Consider the following 25,377-nt stretch of genomic DNA (forward strand, 5'->3'; position numbering starts at 1 on the left):
CTTCAACAACCACTCTTTGCCTTCTGTGGGCCAGCCAGTTCTGGATCCAAACTGCAATGTCCCCTTGGATCCCATGTCTCCTCACCTTCTCCATAAGCCTTGCATGGGGTATCCTATCAAACGCCTTGCTGAAATCCATATACACTACATCTACTGCTCTCCCTTCATCGATGTGTTTAGTCACATCCTCAAAAAATTCAATCAAGCTCATAAGGCAGCACCTACCCTTGACAAAGCCATGTTGACTATTGCTAATATTACACCTCTCCAAATGTTCATAAATCCTGCCTCTCAGGATCTTCTCCATCAGCTTACCAACCACTGAGGTAAGACTCACCGGTCTATAATTCCCTGGGCTATCTCTACTCCCCTTCTTGATTAAGGGAACAACATCCGCAACCCTCCAATCTTCTGGAACCTCTCCCGTCTCCATCGACGACGCAAAGATCATCGTCAGAGGATCCGCAATCTCGTCCCTTGCCTCCCACAGCAACCTGGGGTATATCCCATCCGGTCCCGGCGACTTATCTAACTTGATGCTTTCCAAAAGTTTCAGCACCACCTCTTTTCTAATATCTACATGCTCAAGCTTTTCAGGCCGCTGCATGTCCCCACTACAATCCCCTAGATCCTTTTCCGTAGTGAATACTGATGTAAAGTATTCATTAAGCACCTCCGCTATTTCTTCCGGATCCATACACACTTCCCTATAGGCCCTATCCTTTTGCATTTCATCATCTTACTCTTCACATACTTGTAGAACGCCTTGGGGTGTTCCTTAATCCTGCCCGCCAAGGTCTTCTCATGTCCCCTCCTGGCTCTCCTAATCTCTTTCTTAAATTCCTTCCTTTTAGCCTTGTACTCTTCCAGATCTCTAACATTACCTAGCTCTCTGTACCTTTTGTATGCTTTTCTTTTCCCTTTGACTAGATTTATTATAGCCTTCGTACACCATGCTTCCTGTATCCTCTCGTGACTCCCGTCTCATCGGAACATGTTTATGCAGAACTCCACACAAATACCCCCTGAATATTTGCCACATATCTTCTGTACTTTTCCCAGAGAACATCTGTTGCCAATTTAATCTTCCACTTTCCTGCCTGAGAGCCTCATAATTCCCTTTAGTCCAAGTAAACGCCTTTCTAGTCTGTCTGTTCCTATCTCTCTCCAGTGCTAACGTAAAGGAGATAGAATTATGATCACTATCACAAAAATGTTCACCCACTGAGAGATCTGACACCTGACCAGGTTCATTTCCCAATATCAAATCAAGCACAGCCTCTCCTCTTGTAGGTCTATCTACATATTGTGTCAAGAACCCTTCCTGAACACACCTAACAAACTCCACCCCATCTAAACCCCTCACTGTCTGGAGATGCCAATCGATGTTTGGGAAATTAAAATCCCCCATCACAACAACTCTGTTATTCGCACACCTTTCCAGGATCTGCTTCCCTATCTGCTCCTCAATAACCCTGTCACTATTGGGCGGCCTATAAAAGACACCCAGTAAAGTTATCGACCCCTTCCTGTTCCTAACCTCCACCCACAGAGACTCCGTAGACAATCCCTCCACAACATCCACCTTTTCTGCAGCCGTGACACTATCTCTGATCAACAGTGCCACTCCCCCACCTCTCTTGCCTCCCTCCCTGTCCTTCCTGAAACATCTAAAACCTGGCACTTAAATCAACCATTCTAGCCCCGGAGCCATCCAAGTCTCCGTAATGGCCACCACATCATAGCTCCAAGTATCGATCCAAGCTCATCCGCCTTGTTCACAATACTCCTTACGTTAAAATAGACACATCTCAAGCCTGTCTGAACACTTCCCTTCTCTATCATCTGCCTATGGTACTTACTCCTAGCTTCCTCTATTTGAGAGCCAAACACCTCTTCCCCAGTACAGATCCCACCCCTCAACAATTCTAGTTTAAACTCTCCCCAGTAGCCTTAGCAAACCTCCCCGCCAGTATGTTGGTCCCTCTGGGATTCAAGTGCAACCTGTCTTCTTTGAACAGGTCATACCTGCCCCAAAAGAGGCCCCAATGATCCAGAAAACTGAATCCCTGCTCCTTACTCCAATCCCTCAACCATGCATTTAACCTCCTCCTCATTCTGTTCCTATACCCACTGTCGCTTAGCACAGGCAGTAATCCGGAAATTACTACCTTTGAGGTCCTGCTTCTCAACTTCCTTCCTAATTCTCTATTGTCTCTTTTCAGGACCTCATTCCTTTCCCTGCCTATGTTGTTGGTACCAATATGTATCACGACCTCTGGCTGTTCTCCCTCCCTCTTCAAGATATCTTGGATGCGATCCGAAACATCCCAGACCCTGCGTCCACAGGATCGCTTGTCTGCCCACCTAACTATAGAGTCCCCTATCACTAGTGCCCTCCTCACTCCTTCCCGACCCATGTGAGCCACAGGGCCGGGCTCTGTGCCAGAGACACTGCCACTGTTGCTTCCCCCAGGTAGGCTGTCTCCCCCAACAGTACTCAAACAGGAGTACTTATTGTCAAGGGGTACAGCCACAGGGGTACTCTCTAGTACCTGACTCTTCCCCTTCCTTGTGTTGAACAAATTCAGCTGATGATGCCTAATTAGACTAATCCCTTCTAACTGCATATGGTCCATATCCCTCCAGTCTCTGCAAATCCAGGTGCCTATCTAAGAGCATCTTAAAACACTTCTATCATATCTGCCTCCACCACCACCCCTGGCAGCACGTTCCAGGCACCCACCACTAAAAAAAAACTTGCACTGCACATCTCCTTTGAACTCCCCCCCCACCCTTAAATGCATGCCCTCTACAGAGCAGCATTCTGGTAAACCTCTTCTGCACCCTCTCCAAAGTCTCCACATCCTTCCTATGGGGGGACAACCAGAATTGAATGCAATACTCCAGATGCAGCCTAACGAGAGTTTTATAAAGCTACAACGTAACTTCCTGACTCATGAACTCAGTGCCTCTATTAATAAAGGCAAGCATGCCATACGCCTTCTTTACCACCCTATCGACTTATGCAGCCACTTTCAGGGAGCTATGGACTTGGACCCCAAGTTCCCTCTGTTTGTCAACACTGTAAAGGGTTCTGCCATTAACTGTATACTGTCCCCTTACATTTGATCTCCCACAGTCTAACACCTCACACTTGTCTGGATTAAACTCCATCTGCCATTTCTCTGCCCATGTCTGCAACTGACCTATATCCTGCTGTATCCTTTGGCAAACTTTTACACTATCCACAACGCCACCAATCTTTGTATCATCTGCAAATTTACTAATCCACCCATCCATGTTTACATCCAAGTCATTATACTGTATATACTACAAACAGCAGAGGTCCCGGCATGGATCCCTGCGGAACTGATGAATTCTTGTTAAACAAGGCAGTGAAAGGTTATCGAGGGTAGACAGGAATGCATAGTTTCAATTAGATCAGCCTTGATCTTATTGAACTGTAGATGGTTCAACTGAGGGTCCAAACAGTCATTCCTGCTTCTAGTTTGCAATCTATTAGAGTTCTTTGAGGATATGATGGGTAGAAAAGGGCAAAATCATTGTATATGGTGTATTTGGGTTTCAGAAGGCTTTTCATAAGATCCTTTACAGGAGGTTGGTCAATAAAGTAAGGGTGCAAGGAATACAGGTAAAATACTGTGGCATGGATTGGGAATTATTTAAGGAAGTGAAAGCAAAGAATGAGAAGAAATGGATCTCTCTCAGGTTGGCAAACCGTGACAAGTGGGGCACTGCTGGGATCAATGTTTGGATCCTAGCTATTCACAATCGACATTAATTTGGCTGAGAGGACCCATGTCATATTCCCAAGTCTGCTGATGATACAAAACCAGGTAGGATTATGAGGATGGAGGGGGATGTAACGAGGCTTCAGGGGACAATGGAAAAGCTTACTGAATGGGCGAGAACATGGCAGATAGAATATAATGTGCAACATGTGAGATCATCCACTTTAGTGAACATAACAGAAAAGCAGAGTATTTGTTTAATGGTGAGAGACTGGGTCGTATTGATATTCATAGAGACTTGCGTGTGCCAGTACACAAGTCGTGAAGGCAGACAATGTACAGATGTTGGTGAGGCCAAACTTAAGAGTATTGTGGGTAGTTTTGGTCACCAACCTGCAGGAAAGATACCAATAAGCTTGAAAGAGTGTAAAGAAAACTTATACAGGTATTGCCCGAACTTGAGGAATTGAGTTAAAGGGAAAGGTTGAATAGGTTAGGACTTTATTCCCTGGAGCACAGAAGAATAAGAGATCTTGGAGGTATACAAAATGACGAGGGGTATAGACAGGGTGAATGCATGCAGGCTTTTTCCCCTCGGGTTGCGTGAGACCAGAACTAGAGGTCATACGTTTAGGGTGAAAGGTGAAATATTTAAGGAGAATCTGAGGGGGAACTACTTCACTCAGAGGGTGGTGCAAGTGTGGAATGAGCTGCCAGCGGAAGTGGTGGATGTGGGTTCAACTGCAACACTTAAGAGAAGTTTGGAAGGGTGCATGGATGAGAGAGGTATGGAGGGCTATGGTCCGGGTGCAGGTAGATGGGACTAGGCAGAAAACCAGGCTGTCATGGACTAGATGAGATGAAGGGGTCTGTTTCTGTGTTGTAGTGCTCTATGACTCTAACATCTAAACACTGCAGGTGATTACAAGGACAAATGGTATCTTGGCTTTTATTACAAGAGGATTTGAGAATGGAACAAAGATATCATAGTACAATGTACAGGGTGTTAATGAGACCACAGGGGTACCATGCAGTGTTTTGGTTGCCTTACATTAGAATAAAAAGTGAGAAAATACAACAATGACAGGCACAGTAGTGCAGCGGTTAGCATAACGCTTTACAACGCCAGTGACCTGGGTTCATATCCGGCCACTGTCTGTAAGGAGTTTGTACGTTCTCCCCGTGTCTGCGTGGGTTTCCTCCAGCTGCTCCGGTTTCCTCCTCCCACATTCCAAAGTAGTACAGGTTAGGAAGTTGTGGGCATGCTATGTTGGCGCCGGAAGTATGGCAACACTTGCAGGCTGCCCCCAGAACACTACGCAAAAAGATGTATTTCACTGTGCATTTCGATGTACATGTGACTAATGAAGATATCTTATGATAGGCATGAGAACGACAGGGAGTGAGGAAAGCCTATTAGATTAAATTGCATTTATTTCAATACAAGGGGTCTGACAGGTAAGGTGGATGAACTTGAGGCATGGATAACTACGTGGGACTGGGATATTATAGCCATGCGGAAACATGGCTAAGGGAGGGACAGGACTGGCAGTTTAATGTGCCTGGGTACAGGTGCTTTAGGGGCAGAGGAAAGAGAGGAGGGAGTGCTGCATTTTTGATTAAGGGGAGTATCACAGCAGTAATCAAAAATTAAATTACTGAAGGATCATCCAGTGAGGTGGAGCCAAGAAATAAGAAGGGAATGATCACATTTGTTGGGATTGTACTATAGGCCCCAAATAGTCAATGGGAATTGAAAGAACAAATAAGCATGGAGATTGTGCAGAGTTGTAAGAATAATAGGGTTGTCATAGTAGGGGATTTTAACTTTCTAACATAGACTGGGACTGCCATACTGTTAAGGGCTTAGATGGGTTGAAGTTTGCTCAATGCATTCAGGAAAGTTTCCTTGGGCCCTACTAGGCAGAAGGCAAAGCTTGTGACCAAGGAGACAGTGGGGGAGCACTTTGGGATCAGTGACCATTGTTCTATTAGTTTTAAAATAGTTATGTAAAGGGACAGAACTGATTCACAGGTTAAAGTTCTAAATTGGGGCAAGGTGAATTTTGATGGTATGAGACAGGAGCTTGCAATGGTTGATTGGAATAAGTTGTTTGTGGGCAAAGGGACCTCCTGCAAGTGGGAGGCTTTTAAAGGTGAGACAGTGACAGCTCAAGGTCTGCGTGTTCCTGTTAGAGGGAAGGGCAAGGATGGAAGGAGGAGGGAACACTGGATGATGAGGGATATTGAGGCCTTGGCCAGTAAAAAGGAGGCAGCATGGGTTAGGTACAGGCAGCTGGGATCAATCGAATCCCTGGAGAAATATAGGGAATGTAGGAGTAAACTCAAGGAGGAAATCAGCAGGGTAGAAAGGGGTCATGAGATACCTTTGGCAGGGAAGTTTAAGGAAAATCCAAAGAAATTTTATAAATATATTAAGGGAAAAAGAGTAACTAGAGAGAGAGAATAGGGCCCCTCAAAGGTCAAAGGGGACATCTTTGTGTGGAGCTGCAATAGGTAAAGTCTTTAATCAATATTTCTCCACTATTTTTTACCTCTGAGAAAGACACGATGACTTCATGAAACTAGGAAAAGTCAATGGGGAGGTCTTGGGGACAGTCTGCATTGCAGTAGAGGTGGTGCTGGATATCTTAAAAGGTATGAAGGTAGACAAATCTCCAGGGCCTGACCATGGACAGTCAGAGACCTTTTTCCCCCAGGGCGACAATGGCTAACACAAAGGGACATAATTTTGAGGTGACTAGAGGAAGATACAAGGGGGATGTCAGGTGTAAGCTTTTTTTTGGACACAGAGAGTGGTGGGTGCGTGGAACACACTGCCAGCAGAGGTTGTGAGGGCAGATACATTAGGGACATTTAAGAGACTCTTGGATAGACAAATTAATGATAGAGCAATGGGGGGCTATGTGGGAAGGCAGGATTAGATAGATCTTAGAGCAGGATAAAATGTCAGCACAACATTGTGGACTGAAGGGCCTATACTGTGCTGTAATTTTCCATGTTCTGTACATCCAAGAACACTGTGGGAGGTTAGAGAAGAAATTGCAGGAGCCCTGGCTGAGATATTGCATCATCATCAGCCACAGGTGAGGTGCCAGTGGACTGGATGGTAGCGAATATTGTGCCTTTAAGGGCAGCACAGAAAAACCTGGGCACTGTAGACCAGGAAGTCTAACATCTGTGGTAGGCAAGTTACTGGAGAGGATTCTGATGGATAAGATACATGTGCATCTAGAAAGACAGGGATTGATTAGGGGTAGTCAGCATGGCTTTGTGCGTGAGAGATCATGATTTATGAACTTGATTGAGTTTTTTTGATTAGGTTACAAGAAAGTTGATGAGAGCAGGGCAGTAGACGTGATTTATATGGACTTCAGTCAGGCCTTTGATAAGGTTCCACGTGGTAGGCTGTTCTGGAAGGTTAAATCACATGGAATCCAGGTAGAGCTGGCTGAACAGATACACAATTAGCTTGATGGTAGAAAGCAGAGGGTGATGGTGGAAAGTTGTTTCTCGGACTGGAGGCCCGTGACTAGTGGTGTGCCTCAGGGGCGGGTGCTGGGCCCAGTGTTGCTTGTCATCTATATCGATGATTTGGATAACGCACAAGGTATGGTTAGTAAGTTTGTAGATGGCACTAAAATAAGTGGTATTGTGGACAATGAACGTTATCAAAAATTACAGGGGGATCTTGATCAGCTAAGTGATCCGAGGAATGGCAAATGAAGTTTCATTCGGATAAGAGCAAGGTGTTACATTTTGGAAAGTCAAATCCAGATAGGACTAACAGTCAACAGCAGGGCCTTAGGGACCTGTAGGACAAAGGGACCTTAGAGTGACACAATGGCACAGCAGGTAGTGCAGCCATCTCATGGCTCCAGCAACCCAGGTTTGATTCTGACCTTCAGTGCTGTACGTGTGGAACTTGTATTTCTCCCTGTGATTGCATGGGGTTTCCTCCAGGTGCTCTGGATTCCTCCTACATCCCAAAGATGCGCTGGTTATTGGTTTAACTGCTCACTGTAAATTACACCTAATGTAGTTGGCTGGTGGGAGAACCAATGAGGGTATTAATGAGCATGTGAGAGAGTGCACTACAAGAAAATAAGTGGGAGAATAAGAGTACTCTGAGAGACAACATAGTCTCGATGAGGCAAATGTCCAAATTCTATGTCATAAGGAGATACATGAGGTATTAAACGATGAATGACAAAGTAGGCTTGAAAGACCTGATTGCCTAATTCCTGCTCCAGTTCTTATATTCATTATACATTATAACCCATCTGTCTTGCTCTTGCCCACTCACTTAGCTTGTCTATGTACCCGAGAAGCCTCCTCCCTACTCACAACCTCACCTACTTTATTACCATCAAAATTCAGAAATATGTGAATGGCCCTACTAGAGAGGAGTGCAACACTGGACCTTACCGGGAAATGAGGCAGGAAAAGTGACGGAAGTGTCAATGGGGGAGCACCTTAGAACCAGTGACCATAATTCTGTTAGTTTTAAAATAGTTATGAAAAAGGATAGGACTAATCCAAAAGTTAAAGTCCTACATTAGGGCAAGGTTAATTTTGATGGCACTAGCCAGGAACTTGCAAAGGTTGCTTGGGAGAGGCTGTTTGCAGTTGAAGGGACGTCTAGCAAGTGGGAGGCTTTTAAAAGTGAGCTAGATAAATTGGTAAATTATTCTCACATGTACTGAGGTACAATGAAAAACTTTGTTTTGCGTGCCATCCATATAGATCATTTCATCACAACAGTGCATTGAGGTAGTAAAAGGAAAAACAACAACAGAATGCAGAATAAAGTGTTACAGTCACAGAGAAAGTGAGGTGTAGGTAGACAGTAAGGTGTAAGGCCATAACGAGGTAGATTGTGGGGTCAAGAGTTCATCTTATCGTGGTAGGGGACCTTTCAATAGTTTTATAACAGCAGGATAGAAGCTGTCCTTGAGCCTGGTGGTACACACTTTTCAGGCTTTTGTATCTTCTGCCCGATGGGAGGTGGGGGGGGGAGAAGAGAGAATGTCTGACGTGGGTGGGGACTTTGATTATCTTGGCTGCTTTAGTGAGGCAGTGAGAAATGTAGATAGAGTCCATGGAGGGGAGGCTGGTTTCTTTGTAAATTTTTTTAAAAATTTTATTTACAGCGTGGTAACAGGGCCTTTCGGCCCAATGAGTCCGCGCCACCCATTTTAAACCCCAAATTAACCTACCCGTACATCTTCAGAATGTGGGAGGAAACCGGAGCATCCAGAGGAAACCCACGCAGACACGGGAGAACGTACAAACTCCTTACAGACAGCGACGGGAATCAAACCCCGATCGCTGGTGCTGTAATAGCGTTGTGCTAACCGCTACGCTACCGTACTGAGCTGTGTCCACAACTCTCTGCAATTTCTTGCAGTCTCAGGCAGACCAGTTGCCATACCAAGCCATTATGCATTCGCATGGGATGCTTTCTATGGTGCATCAACAAGAATTGGTGAGGGTCAAAGGGGGTCATCCCAAATCTCTTTCGCCTACTGAGGAAGTAGAGAAGCTGGTACACTTTCTTGGCCATGGCATCCATGTGGTTGGACCAAGACAGGCTATTGGTGATGTTCACTCCTAGGAATTTCAAACTTTCAACCCTCTCAACTTCATCACCATTGATGTGAACAGGGAGAGTTCAGGGACAGCATGTTCCTGTTAGAAAGAAGGGCAAGAGCCTGCAGGTTTAGTTGATTCACAAGGGATATTGAGGCTCAGGTCAGGAAAAATTAGGAGGCATGTCAGGTGTCAGCTGCTGGGATCAAGAAAATCCCAGCTGCCGTAAGAGTGGTACACTTAAGAGGGAAATCAGGAGGGCAAAAAGAGATGAGGTAGCTTTTTCAGATAAGGTAAAAGGAAAATTCTAAGAGATTCTATAAGTATATTAAGAGCAAAAGGGCAACTGAGGAGACAATAGGGCCCCACAAGGATCAATGTGGTCATGTGAAGCCATAAATGATGGGCAAGGTCTTAAATGACTACTTCTCATCTATATTTACTATGGAGAAGGTCACGGAAGCTAGGGAATGCAGGGAAGAAAATAGTGATGCCTTGGAATATATCCATGTTACAAAGGAGGTGGTGTTGGCAGTTTTAAACCACAAAAAAAGGATAAGTCCCTCAGGTTTGACAAGTGGGAAGGCAGGGAAGAAATTGCTGCAGCTCTGGCAGATATATTTGTATTAACATTAGCTACAGGTGAGGTGCCAGAAAACTCGAAGCCAGCTAACGTTGTTGCTTTATTTAAGGACTGCAAGGATGAACTGTGGAACTGCATGTGAGCCTAACTTCAGTGGTGGGAAAGTTACTGGAGGGGATTTTGAGAGAGCAGATTTAGTTACATTTGGAAAGGCAGCAAAGGTCATACCACCGATTCTTGTGGCATAGCACTTAGAGGCCTCCAGTCCGGGAGACAACCTTCCACCATCACCCGCTACTTCCTGCCATCCAGCCAATTATGAATCCAATTATTGGTATTGGTTTATTATTGTCACTTGTACCGGGGTACAGTGAAACACTTGTCTTACGAACCGATCATACAGGTCAATTCATTACAAAGTGCAGTTACATTGAGTCAGTACAGAGTGCATTGATGTAGTACAGGTAAAAACAATAACAGTACAGAGTAAAGTGTCACAGCTACAGAGAAAGTGCAGTGCAATAAGGTGCGAGATCACAACAAGGTAGATCGTGAGGTCATAGTCCATCTACTCTCCCTGGATCCCTTGTGACCTAATCTTCCAGAGTAGCCTTCCATGCACACCTTGTCAAAAGCCTTGCTAAAATCACAGGAAACAGGGTGCAGATGAATTTAAAAGGATTTAAGGAAATGGGATGCCAATGAGTTTAAAGGGAGTATGGGAAACAGGACCCTGGTGAGAAAGATGTAGAACCTTTGGGACTTATAGACAACTGGATTATCAGAGTTTTACTGTACTATCCTTTGCCTTCTGTCACAGAACCTACTGTAAATCCAAACTGCCAATTTCTTTGGGTTCCATCAGATTTTACTTACCTGATCACATTCTTAATTAATCTGCTACATGGGCCTCAGCATGCACTATTCTCATCAAACTTCCTTTTTGGCACCTTAAAGTGTTCAATCGTGTTCGTTAGACACAATCCTCCTTTAACAAATCTATGCTGATTATCCTTGATTAAGTTCTCTCCAAGCTGATTTATGTTGTTTCAGCAGATTTCTTTTTTTAAACATTTCCCTGCCACTGACGTTTGACTGGTCTGTAGTTATGCTGTCAATCCCTATTTGAAAATTTGGTACCAAATATCCAACCTTCCGGTCCCCTAGCAGCACCCCTTTAGTGAGAAAGGACTAGAAATTATGGTTACAGCCGCGACTATTTCCTACCTTGTTTTTTGTTTAAAGTCAGGGATACATTTATATGGACCTGCTGATTCATCCACTTTTATTATCTAAATTAGCTTGCTTTCTAAATCATAGCAACACAAAGTACAACAAGGAGAGGTAACTGCTGATTACTGAATTTGCAGTAATTGTTACATGGTGCCTACATATTCTCTCTGTGAGTGCATGGGTCTTCCCAGCTGCTGTGTTTTCCTCCCACATGCCAGACATGCTGGTTGACAGGTTAAATGGCTACTGTAAATTGCCCCATGTATTGGTGGGTGACAGGCAAATCACAGGGGGGTGCCAGAAGGAGCAGTAGGTCAATCAGCCCCTTACGCCTGCTGCACCATTCAATATGGACGTTAACTCTGTTTCTCTTTCCACAGATGCTGCCTAACTTGCTCATGTTTCCAGCATTTCCTGTTTTTATTTCAGATTTCCAGTATCTGCAGTTTTATTATTTTCTTTTACTGTGCACTTTTCTCAATGAGATAGTTTAAGCATTTTTCAATTGATATTTTTCTGGGATATTCAATGGAACTCATTTTTAATTTCTAACCACACTGAATCTCTCTTCCAATGCCTTTTCCTGCACTCCTACCCCTCCCGAACCCACACCTTGCCTTCCCAAAAGCATTTGAAGATTTGACTAATATTCATCTCAGGAAAGGCAATGATTTTCCATACCAGGCTAATTTCTTCCATCATTTTGTCCTCTGTTTAAATTTGTTATCTGCTCCATTCCCTTCTCATCACCAATAGAAAAAATGCCCTGGGGTTTACCTGGCATACTGTTGTTAACCAGCTCCAGATATTGATCCATTGACTTCAGCACCTTGTAGCCTGCAGAATTAATAACTCCCTTTGGACTAGATCCTCTGTCAAAGGCCTGCAAGAAAAAAAATTGATTTACAGAATGTTAATAGAGTCACAGAGTACTACAGCACAAAAACAGGCCCTTCAGCCAATCTAGCCCATGCCAATCTGATTCTCTGCCTAGTCTCATCTACCTGCACCTGGACCATAACCCTCCAAACCCCTCCATGTACCTATCCAAACCTTTCTTAAATGTTACAATTGAACCCACATCTACCACTTCTACTGGCAGCTCATTCCACACTTGCACTACCCTCCGAGTGAAGATCCCCCTCAGATTCCCCTTAAATATTTCACCTTTCACACTCAACCTATGTCCTCTCATTCTAGTATCACCCAACTTTGGGGGGGAAGCCTCTTTGCATTCACCCTACCTATGCCCCTCATAATTTTGTATACCTCTATAAGATCTCTCCTCATTCTCCTGTGCTCCAGGTAATAAAGTCCTAACCTATTCAACCTTTCCCTATAACTCAGGTCCTCAAGTCCTGGCAAATTTTCTCCATGCTCTTTCAAGCTTATTGATATCTTTCCTGTATGTAGCTGACCAGAACTGCACACAATACTCCAAATTTGGCCTCACCAATGTCTTGTACGATTTCAACATAACATGCCAACTCCTGTACTCAGTGCCCTGATTTATGAAAGCCAAAGTGCCAAAAGCTCTCTTTATGACTCTATCTAGCTGTGACACCACTTTCAAGAATCTGTGGATCTGCGTTCAGAGGTTCCTTTGTTCTACCGCACACCTCAGAGCCCTACCATTCACTGTGTAGACTGAGATAAGATTTATTAGTCACATGTACATCAAAACACACAGTGAAATGCATCTTTACATAGAATGTTCTGGGGGCAGCCTGCAAGTGTCGCCACGCTTCCGGTGTCAATACAGCATGCCCACAACTTCCTAACCCATACGTCTTTGGGATGTGGGAGGAAACCAGAGCACCCGGAGGAAACCCACGCAGTCACAGGGAGAATGTACAAACTCCTTACAGACAGCGGCCAGAATTGACCCCGGGTCCCTGGTGCTGTAATAGCGTTAAGTCTTACCCTGGTTTGTCCTCCCAAAGTGCAATACCTCACACTCGTCTGCATTAAATTCCATCTGTCATTTTTCAGCCCATTTTCCTAGCAGCTCAAGATCACACTGCAAACTTTGATAGCCTTCCTCGCTGTCCACTACGCCTCCAATCTTGGTGTCATCCACAAATTTGCTAATCCAGTTTACCAAATTATCATTAATATAGATGATAAACAACAACTCACCTAGCACCGATCCCTAGGGCACATACCACTAGTCACAGGCCTCCAGTCAGAGAGATGACCATCTACTACCACTCTCTGGCTTCTCCTGCTAAGCCAATGTTGAACCCAATTGGATAACTCATTCTGAATACCAAATGACTTAACCTTCTGGAGCAGCCTCCCATGCAGGACTTTGTCTAAATGGACTTTAGCAAGGCCTTTGACAAGCTCCACTGCCTTTCCCTCATTGACCTTCTTGGTAACCTTCTCGAAGAGCTCTATAAGATTGGTTAGACATGACCTACCACACACCATATTGACTACCCCTAATCAGGCCCTGTCTATCCAAATACTTGTATTCTGTCCCTCAGAATACCTTCCAATAATTTACCCACAAATGATATCAGCCACACCGGCCTAAGATTAGTCATTTACTTTCAGACACTTTCTAGCTTAAGTATTAGCTTAAAAAAAACTGAATTACGATTCTTAACTTTTTTCCCTCAATCATAGAAGTGGTGTTTCACATAGTGATTTGGAGAGGCGATGAGAAGTAAGAAGCCTTCAATATGGCCCCTTGGACCACATTTGAAAAGTTCACCGCTGATCTTTTACCATACTTGCCTGCACTGAAGTCATATCGCCAATTCTTTCTCAAAAACCAAAAACTAATTTTCTATCTTGATTATACTCAGCAACTGAGGTTCCACAACCATTTTGGGTAGAGATCTCCAAAGAGTCACAAGCCCCTAGGTGAAAAAATTTTTCCTGGTCTTTACCCTGAATGCACGGCCACTTATTGTGATGGTGACCCCTGTTCTAGGCCTACCAGCCAAAGGAAATAATAACTCTGCACATATCAGTAAGATAATTTCTTATTAGTGTCATTAAGTTGTACAGTACAGAAATGGGTCTTTTGGCCCAACTTGTCAATGCCGACCTTCTTGCCCATCCACACTACTCCCATTTGTCCACCTTAGATTCATAACATGTAGGCAAGGCATATGGCATCTAAATGTCTCTTAAACATAGTGACTGTATCTGATTCCACCACTTCCTCTGGCAGCAAGTTCCAAATATCAGCCACTGTCTGTGAAAAAAAACTTAGCCCTTAAATCCCCTTTAAAACTCCTTACTCTTTAAGCCGATGCTCTCTTGATTTTGATCCCTTTACCATAGGAAAAAGGTTCTCACAATCTACCCTATCCATGCTTCTTTTAAATTTATATACCTCTGTCAGATCAGCACTCAGCCTCCTTTGCTCCAGGGAAAACAAACCCAGGCTATCCAGTCTCTCCTCATATCTAAAATCCTCCAATCCAGATAACATACTGGTGAAACTATTCTGTACCCTCTCCAGGATCACTACATCCTTCTGGTAATGTGGAGACAAAAACTGCACACAATACTGCAAGAATGGTTTAACCACATTTTGTAAAGTTGCAATATAACATCCCAACTTTTGTATTCTTCGCCCTGACGTATGAAGTCAAGCATGCCATATGTCTTCTTCTTCCAATTTCAGGGAACTATAGACTTGAACCCCAAGATCCTTCTGTTAATCAACAGTCCTTAGCACCCTACCATTTGCTGTTTATGTCCCACCCTTACTTGACATCCCAAAATGCATCACCTTGACCTTGTCAGAATTAAATTCCATCTGATAATGCTCTACCCAACCTTCACTTTGATCTACACCCTGCTGTAGCTTTAGACAACCTTCTTCACTATCCACTATTCAACCAACTTTTGTGCCAACTGCAAACTTACTAACTATACCTCCTACGTTCACATCCAAGTCATTAATAGATAACGAAACAAGGACCCAGCACTGAACCGTGGTACACCTCTGCTCACAGACTTCCAATCACCACCACTACCATCTGCCTCCAATCACAAACCCAAGGTTGGATCCAATTTTCCAGCTCACCTTGGATCCCAAGTTCCTTAACCTTCTAGACCAGCCTACCATGAGACTTTGTCAAAAGCTTTACTAAAGGCCATATAGGCAACCATCAATTGCCCTGCTTTCATCAATCTTCTCAGTTATCTCCTCAAAAAAAAAACTCAATCAAATATACAAGGCAGGGATAGGTAGCACAAAGCCATGCCAACAATCCATGACCATCCCCTGCCTTCCAAATGTACATAAATCCTACCCCTTCAGATTTTCTCCAATAATTTCCCTACCACTGATGCACTGCTGACCAACCTGTAGTTACTGGCTTATTGCTTCTGGCCTTCTTAAATAAAGAAACAACAGTAGCTATCATCCAGTCTCTGGCACCCCACCCATGGATAATAAGATGAAAAATCTCTGTCAGGGCCCCATTTATCTCCTCCTTTGCTTTTCCACATCAACCTGGGATAGATCTCATCTGGCACTGGGAATTTATCAACCCTTATGCATCCCCATGATAACAGCTCCTCCTTCTCGACACTGAATTGCTTCAGATTATCCATATACTCCAAAACTCAATAGGCTACAGGGCCGAGGCTGTTTAATTTCTCCTCAAACAAAAAAAAACCGCACGATTCCATGAATCACCTTGGTGAGCTTTTGCCGCACTCCCTCTATCTTTCTTCATTAGGGAAGCCATCTAGATTGTGACAGCTGGTGTCCTAGCCCTGAATGCCCTACTTGTCAAAAGCTTAAAGCTTGAAAATGATCTGTTTATTCCTACCCTGGCCATGAACCCATCCTCAATCCAGTACCATGTGTGCTAATGTTGTTTAGTCACCTTGTGTGGTATTTTATCAGAGGCCTTCTGAAAGTGCAAATATATTACAACTGTCTCTCTAATTTGCTAGTTAAAATATCAAAAAAAATTTCAACAGATCATGTCGTCTCTGCTTGATCTTTATTTTATTTTCCACATAGCCTATTACCACCTCTTAATAATGGATTCCAGCATTTTTCCAACAACTGATATCTGGCTAAGTGGTCTACAGGTCCCAGTTTTCTCTTCCTTTCTTTAGTAGGGCAATTGGCAACATGATTCTACTGATCTTTGGTCTCTTTGGGAACTGAATTGCACAAACACAGCTTCAGTTTGGGAAAACCAAGAATACAAACTCAAGGAAAGTACCAGGATATAAGAGAAGCAACCATAAAGAATTGCATGTAATTATAACTGTCTTCTCATTCAAAACACGTGGGATTCAGTCCAAAGTAGATATTCTTTAACTCCTTCCATTCTTGATGCCACTTCTAAACGTGATTCCTATACGATCATTTCCAACAAAGGCTGAGTAATTTGAGTCCCACAGGGCACACACTTGAATATGCCTGACGCACTTGGTTCCCACAAGTCAATGGTCTCATACAAGGTGATAGAGTACATATTGTCACATGTACCAAGATACAGTGAAAAATTTGTCTTGCATACCATTCATACAGATCAATTCATTACACAGTGTATTGAGGTAGTACAAGGGAAAACAATAACAGAATTCAGAATAAAGTGCTAAAGTTACAAAGAAAGTGCATTGCATGTGGACAATAAGGTGTAAGGTCGTAACGAGGTAGATTGTGAGGTCAAGAGCCCATCTTATCGTATTAGGGAACAGTTCAATAGTCGTATGAAGCTGTCTTTGAGCCTGGTGCTATGTGCTTTCAGGCTTTTGTATCTTCTGCCTGATGAGAGGGGGGAGAAGGGAGAACATCCAGGGTGGGTGGGGTCTTTGATTATGCTGGCTGCTTTACCGAGGCAGCAAGTAGTATAGACAGAATCCGTGGAGGGGAGGCTGGTTTCTGTGATGTGCTGTGTCGTGTCCACAATTCTCTGCAGCTTCTTGCAGTCACGGGCAGAACAGTTGCCATACCAAGCTGTGATGCATCCAGATAGGATGCTTTCAATGGTGCATCGATAAAAATTGGTGAGGGTCAAAGGGGACATGCCAAATTTCTTTAGCCTCCTCAGAAAGTAGAGATGCTGGTGAGCTTTCTTGGCCATGGTGTCTACGTGGTTGAACCAGGACAGGCAATTGGTGATGTTCACTCCTCAGAATTTGAAGCTCTCAACCCTCTCGAGCTTAGCACCGTTGATGTAGACAGGAGCATGTGCACTGCTTCCTGAAGTCAATGACCAGCTCTGTTGTTTTGCTGACATCAAGGGAAAGGTTGTTGTCATGACACCATGCCACTCGACTCTCTAACTCCTTCCTGTACTCTGACTCATTGCTATTTGAGGTATGGCCCACTACAGTGGTATCATCTGCAAACTTGTAGATGGAGTTAAAGCAGAATCTGGCCACTCAGTTGTGAGTGTATCGGGAGTAGAGTTGGGGGCTGAAGATACAGCCTTGTGGGGCACCAGTGTTGAGAATAATCGTGGCAGAGGTCTTGCTGCCTACCCTTACTGATTGTGGTCTGTTACTCAGGAAGTCAGGAATCCAGTTGCAAAGGGAGGTGTTTAGTCCCAGGTCTCGGAGTTTGGAGATGAGAAAAAATACAGGACTATGAATGGAAATGTTATTAAAGTTATATTTTAGTTAAAGTTATAGCTTTTCTTACCCATTAAGCTGGATCAGTTACATTTTATTGAATTTCAACAATTCAAGGAATTTTGAGTTTTATTATTCAAGGACACAACACTCAATATGATCATTGCTTCTCTGATGTTTGGCCTCAACTCCACTTTCCTGCCTGATTGCCACACCTCTCAATTTATCTGTAACTAAAATTTATCCCAGCTTTGAATATACACATGACATGGCATCCACAGCTGTCTGAGGTAGAGAATTCTAAAGATAGAAAACATTTCCTCATCTCAGTCAATAATGGTGACTCCTTATTCTAAGTCTTTCCCTGAAGTTCTTAATTTCCTCTCCAGTGGAAACATACTATGAGGTCCCTTCAGTTCCATTATTTCTCATTCTTTGAAACCTGAGAATATAGGCCCATTCAGCTCAATCTTTCCTCATAAAATACTGAGATCATTGGAACCCTATTGAACATTCCTCCATTTATTAGAATTGCTGCTGTCACTGAAAATGTCTTAATGTTACTTAATCATTTCTTTTGGATCCCCATGGGTTTTTACTTCTTGATCTGTGGAAATTTGTCAAACATCTTAGAGTCATACAGTCAGAGAGGTACAGCACAGAGAGTGGCCCTTCAGCCCACTGGGTCTGTGCAGACCATCAACCACTTATTACATCAATCCTACGTTAAACCCGTTTTTTATTCTCCCCACTTTCTCATTAAGTCCACCCAGATTCTGTCACTCAGCTTCACACTATGGACCATTTACAATGGCCTGGATCTACAACTACTCTATACCTACTTATGTTTCTAAAGAAAACAACTGTATTATATTAGCCAACTTCCAGTGCAAAAATTTTGATTATACTTGTCCTGAAAGGCGGCCTATAATTCTTCATGTCATCCCTTTTATTAGAATCAGTCATACAGCACAGAAACAGGCCCTTCAGCCCAATTTGTCCAGGACAACCAAGATCCCATCCAAGCTAGTCCCATTTGCTCATTTTTGACACAAATCCCTCTAAACGTTGCCTATCCACGTAGCTGTCCAAAGGTCTTTTAAATGTTGTTATTGTGCCTGCTTCAACTACTTCCTCTGGCAGCATGTTCCACCTACGCACCATCCTCTGTGTGGAAAAAGTTGCCCCTCGGGTTCCTATTAATTCTTTCTCCTCTCATCTTAAATCTATGCCCTCTGGCTCTCGATTCCACAACCCTGGGAAAAAGACCCTTAGATAGGCACATGAATGTGCAGAGAATGGAGGGATATGGATATTGTCTAGGCAGCAGAGTTTAGTTTAGTTAAATAAAATTTCTTTATTAGTCACATGTACATCAAAACACAGTGAAATGCATCTTTTGTGTAGTGTTCTGTGGGCAGCCCACAAGTGTCGCCACGCTTCCGGCACCAACATAGCATGCCCGTAACATCCTAACCCGTACATCTTTGCAATGTGCGAGGAAACCGGAGCACCGGGAGGAAACCCACACAGACACTGGGAGAACGTACAAACTCCTTACAGACAGCAGCTGGAATCGAACCTGTGTCGCTGGCACTGTAATAGTGTCACGCTAACCACTACACTACCGTGCCTGTGTTTAATTACAAGTTTAATCAAGGCGTTTAATTACAAGTTTACTTAGTTTGGCACAACATCCCTCTTCATAACTTGGTTCACTGTCTACAAAGCCACCTATTTTAATGTAATGTGCAAACTTACTATATTTACAATACACGATGCACACGCAAGGTTTACAGAATCATAGACGACCCTTCTCATCCCTCCCACGACCTATTTGCCCCACTGCCGTCTGGCAAGCGGTACTGGAGCATCCAGGCCAGAACTACTAGATTGCACAACAGCTTTATCCCCCAGGCTGTCAGGCTCCTGAATACCCTGGTAGACAAATGCCACGTCAAAAGCCCTGGTTTGCACAAAGACGTATAAGAACTTTGGCTGCTGCTGAACATGTTTATACAATTAGTACAACACACTGAGCTTTGTATTTCTCTTCGTCCAACTTGGGTTTGCACTAACTCTGAACTAAATTTGTATTCTGTATATACCTTTTTGCACTATTTGTACTTGCACAATTTTTTTTGTTTTTTTTTGTTTTTTGTTTGTGTTTATTATATGTCTTCTATGTATGTCCTCTGTTGTGAGAGTCTGGGGGAAACGACATTTTGTTCCACCATGTGTTTTTATAGCATGGATGAATGACAATAAAGTAACTTGAACTTGAACATGCTCATTCAAATCGTTGATATAGGTGACGAACAACAATGGGTCCAGCACCGACCCGAGGTGCACCACTGATCAGGGGCCTCCAGGCCGAGAAACAATCTTCCACCATCACCCTATGCTTCCTACCATCAAGCCAATTCTGTATCCAGTTAGGTAGCCCTCCCTGTATCCCACGCGATCTAACCTTCTGGAGTAGCCTAGGTTGCACAACCTATCAAAGGCCTTATGGAAGTCCATATAGACTATGTCTACTACTTGCCCTCATCAACCTTCTTGGTTACTTGTCATCTTGGTTTAGCCCCTACTGCCAGCCTTGCCCTTCACTCTAACAGGAACCAGCAGGTTGTGAACTCTCACGATCTCACTTTTAAAAGCCTCCCACTTGCCAGATGTTCCTTTGCCTGCAAACAACCTATTCCATTCAACTCTTGCAAGTCCCTGTCAAATACCATCAAAATTCACCTTGCCCCAATTTAGAACTTTAACATGATTACCAGTTTTGTCCTTTTCTATGACTATTTTAAAACTAATAGAACTTACAGTGGCATGCAAAAGTTTGGGCACCCCTGGTCAAAATTTCTGTTACTGTGAATAGCTAAGCAAGTAAAAGATGACCTGATTTCCGAAAGGCATAAAGATGACATATTTCTTTAATATTTTAAGATTACTTTTTTATTTCCATCTTCTACAGTTGCAAAATAACAAAAAAGGAAAATGGCCCAAAGCAAAAGTTTGGGCACCCTGCACGGTCAGAACTTAATACCACCCCCTTTGGCAAGTATCACAGCTTGTAAACGCTCTCAGTCGCCAGCTGAGAGTCTTTCAATTCTTGTTTGGGGGATTTTCGCCCATTCCTCCTTGCAAAAGGCTTCTAGTTCTGAGAGATTCTTGGGCCGTCTTGCATGCACTGCTCTTTTAAGGTCTATCCACAGATTTCCGATGATGTTTAGATCGGGGACTGAGGGCCATGGCAAAACCTTCAGCTTGTGCCTCTTGAGGTAGTCCATTGTGGATTTTGAGGTATGTTTAGCATCGTTATCCTGTTGTAGAAGCCATCCTCTTTTCATCTTCAGCTCTTTTTTTTTTACAGAAGGTGTGATGTTTGCTTCCAGAATTTGCTGGTATTTAACTGAATTCATTCTTCCCTCTACCAGTGAAATGTTCCCCGTGCCAATGGCTGCAACACAAGCCCAAAGCGTGATCGATCCACCCGTGCTTAACAGTTGGAGAGGTGTTCTTTTCATGAAACTCTGCACTCTTTTTTCTCCAAACATACCTTTACTCATTGCGGCCAAAAAGTTCTATTTTAACTTCATCAGTCCACAGGACTTGCTTCCAAAATGCATCAGGCTTGTTTAGATGTTCCTTTGCAAACTTCCCACGCTGAATTTTGTGGCAAGGATGCAGGAAAGGTTTTCTTCTGATGACTCTTCCATGAAGGTCATATTTGAGCAGGTGTCGCTGCACAGTAGAACAGTGCACCACCATTCCAGAGTCTGCTAAATTTTCCTGAAGGCCTTTTGCAGTCAAACGGGGGTTTTGATTTGCCTTTCTAGCAATCCTACGAGCAGTACTCTCGGGAAGTTTTCTTGGTCTTCCAGACCTCAACTTGACCTCCACTGTTCCTGTTAACTGCCATTTCTTAATTACATTACGAACTGAGGAAACAGCTACCTGAAAACGCTTTGCTATCTTCTTATAGCCTTCTCCTGCTTTGTGCTCATCATTTATTTTAATTTTCAGAGTGCTAGGCAGCTGCTTCAAGGAGCCTATGGCTGCTGATTGTTGGGACAAGGTTTGAGGAGTCAGGGTATTTATAAAGCTTTGAAATTTGCATCACCTGGCCTTTCCTAACGATGACTGTGAACAAGCCATAGCCCTAACAAGCTAATGAAGTTCTGAGACCTTGGTAAAAGTTATCAGAGAGCTCAAATCTCTTGGGGTGCCCAAACTTTTGGATGGTGCTCCTTTCCTTTTTTTTTCCACTCTAAAATTGTACAAAACAAAAATAATACACAGTAACAGAAATTTTGACCTGAGTGCCCAAACTTTTGCGTGCCACTGCATGGTCACGATTCCATTACTACGTAACCTTTCCATCTCCAGCTTAGGCTATCTCGTAATACATATCTACCAGTCCAAGAGCCAAAACTAACTAGTTTGCCAAGGTGAAGCTTAATTATGGTGTCTAGTCATCTGGAACTATTGAACACATAATGCTCCTTTTCAGAATTATGGAAACTCACAAAAGATTGCCACAAAGGATCTTTGTATCATGTTTGTTCTGACTTTGACATTTAAAAACTGTGTAATGCTACAAAAAGAATGAGAGATAAAGCATGTCCATTTCCACTGAAGCCATTTCACTTCAGACATTTGGTATCATTGCAACCATCTGGATCTGTGTCAGCTATTTTATTAAACTTAATCGTGCTAATATGCTGACCACAGCAACTGGGTTATTTAAGTTAAAACAAAACAATTTCAAGCATGTTACATCCCTCCAAATGCTACATTTGAAAAAGAGGAAAAATTCAAGCAGAACAAATGAGTGGCTAAAGTACGGGAACATCACCAAGCAGAGTGCAATGAAGTCTTACTGTGCAACAGCATGGGGACAAAGACAACTAATTTCCTCTGCTTCAATGCCAGAAGCATGACAGCAGAGTTTTAGACAATGGTCTTCTCCTTCAATTGCTCGACAGTGTTAGTGAATGGCAGATGAATCAATGCTGTAATACAAATTAGTCCCAATCTTGTTCAACGGTGCAGAGGAACTTTGAAAGTAGATACAACAGTACAGCACAAGCCCTTCGGCCCACAATGTTGTGCCAACATATCTAATCCCTCCTACCTACAGATTGTCCATATCCCTCCATTTTCCTCTCATTCATGTGCACATCCAAGCCCCCAATGAATTTGCCTCCACCACCCTATCAGGCAATGTATTCCAGGCATCCAACACTCTCTCAGTAAAAAACGTGCCCTTCACCTCTCTTCTGAACCTACCCCCTCTCACCTTAAATGCATGTCCTCTGGTATTGGATCGCTCAATAATGGAAAAAAAAATGCTTGTCCACCCTATCTATGCCCCTCATAATTTTATACACTTCCAACAGATCACCCCTCAGCCTCCTCCACTCCAGAGAGAAGAGCCCAAGCTTGCCCAGCCTCTCCTGATAGCACATACCCTCTAATCCAGGCAGCATCCTGGTAAACACCCTCTCTAAAGCCTTGACATCCTTCCCATAGTGAGGTGACCAGAATTGCATGCAATACCCTAAATGCAGCCTAACCAGAGTTCTATAGAGATGCATCATAACTTCTTGACTCCTACACTCAATATCTTGATTAATGAAAGCAAGCATTCCATAAGCCTTCTTAACCACCCTGTCTACCTGCGTTGCCACTTTCAATGAGCCATGGATTTGCACCCCAAGGTCTCTCTGCTCTTCACTGTTAAGGGTCTTGCCCTTAAGAGTGTACTGCCTCTTGACACTAGTCCTACCAAGGTGCAACACCTCACAATTATCTGGGTTAAACTCCATCTGCCATTTCTCTGCCCACATCTGCAACTGATCTACATCACGCTGTATCCGTCACCAGTCTTCTACACTATTCACAACTCCACCAATCTTGGTATCGTCTGTAAACATACTAACGCACCCATCAACATACTCATCCAGGTCATTTACGTACATCACAAACACCAGAGGTCCCGGTACAGATCCCTGCAGCACACCACTACTCCAGCCCAAATAAGTCCCTTCAACCACCACCCTGTCTTCTACGGGCAAGCCTGTTCTGGATCCACACAGCCAATTCTCCACTAACCCCATGCATCCGAACATTCTTGATTAACCTATTATGTGGGACCTTGTCAAATGCCTTACTGAAGTCCATATAGATGACATCCACAGCTCTACCTTCATCAATCTCACTCATCACCTTGTCAAAAAAACTCAACCAGCCATGCTCGGCTTCCCTAGTCAAGCCATTGGATTCCAGATGTTCGTATATCCTATCTTTAAGAGTTTTCTGTCGCAATTTCCCTCCAACTGACGTGAGACTCACCAGTCTAAGTTCCCCGGATTTTTCCCTTGTTCCTTTCTTAAATAGTGGAACAACATTAGCCACTCACCACTCCTCTGGTACCTCACCCATGGTCAAAGAGGGCTCAAAGATACTGGTTAAGGCCCCAGCAATTTCCTCTCTCGCCTCCCTCAGTAACCTGGGGTATATCCCATCAGACCCCGGGGACATCCACCTTGACATTGTTTAGGAGACCTAACACGACCTCCTCCTTGACCTCGAAATGCCCCAACACGTTTACGCCCTCAGTTCCAATTTCTGCGTCTTGCATGTCCCTTTCCTGGGTAAATACTGAAGAGAAATACTCATTCAGAACCTCACCCACATCCAAACATAGATTCCCTTCTTTACCCTTGTGGTCCTACCCTTTCCCTCTTTATCCTCTTATTCCTTACGTGAGTATAGAATGTCCTGTACCCCCCATGCATTTGATCCTTAAACATTTTCCACATGTTTGACGTGGACTTGCCAGCAAAAAGGTGTTCCCAGTTTACTCTACCTAGTTCCTGCCTTATGCCTTCATAATTAGCCCTATTCCAATCTAAGACCCTCCTGCTCGCCCCATACCTATCCTTATAGTATCATAGAATAGTACAGCACAATACAGGCCCTTGGGGCCACAACGTTGTGCCGACCTTTAAACCTCACCTAAGACTATCTAACCCCTTCCTCCCCCACATCCCTCTATTTTAAATTCCTCCATATGCTTATCTAACAATCTCTTGAATTTGACCAATGTACCTGCCTCCACCAGGCAGCGCATTCCATGCCCCAAGCACACTCTGGGTAAAAAAAAACCTTCCTCTGATATCTGATTTTCCTTAACCCTACTCGCCAAGGTCTTTTCATGTCACCTTCTTGGTCTCCTCAGCCCCTTCTTAAGTTCTTTCCTTGCGAACCTATATTCCTCATGAGCTCTATCTGATCCTTGCTTCCTAAACCTTATGTATGCTGCCTTATTCCTGCTAACTAGTTGTTCCACTTCTCGTCACCCATGGCTCCTTCACCCTGCCATTCCTTCTCTGCCTCACTGGGACAAATTTATTCCTAACATCCTGCAAGAGATCCCTGAACAACAACCACATCTCCACAGTATATTTCCCTTCAAAAACGTCATCCCAATTTACACTTGCAAGTTCTAGCCTTATAGCCTCATAATTTGCCCTTCCCAATTAAATATTTTAAGCATAGAACCATATAGCACAAAACAGGCCCTTCGGCCCACCATGTTGTGCCATCAAACCACCCTCA

At 43.6% G+C, this 25,377-nt stretch overlaps 1 protein-coding gene across 1 annotated transcript in view; it reads right to left on the minus strand.

Moving 5' to 3' along the window:
- LOC127582165 (protein Niban 2-like) overlaps positions 1 to 25,377 on the minus strand; it is a 212,558-nt gene that overhangs the window by 87,627 nt on the left and 99,554 nt on the right. The window contains exon 4 of the mRNA XM_052037227.1: positions 11,962 to 12,067. Coding sequence (XP_051893187.1) covers positions 11,962 to 12,067 — 106 coding nt within the window. The remainder of the gene's footprint in view (positions 1 to 11,961; positions 12,068 to 25,377) is intronic.

The sequence above is a fragment of the Pristis pectinata genome, chromosome 23, assembly GCF_009764475.1.
Source record: "Pristis pectinata isolate sPriPec2 chromosome 23, sPriPec2.1.pri, whole genome shotgun sequence".
Classification (NCBI taxonomy): Eukaryota; Metazoa; Chordata; class Chondrichthyes; order Rhinopristiformes; family Pristidae; genus Pristis; species Pristis pectinata.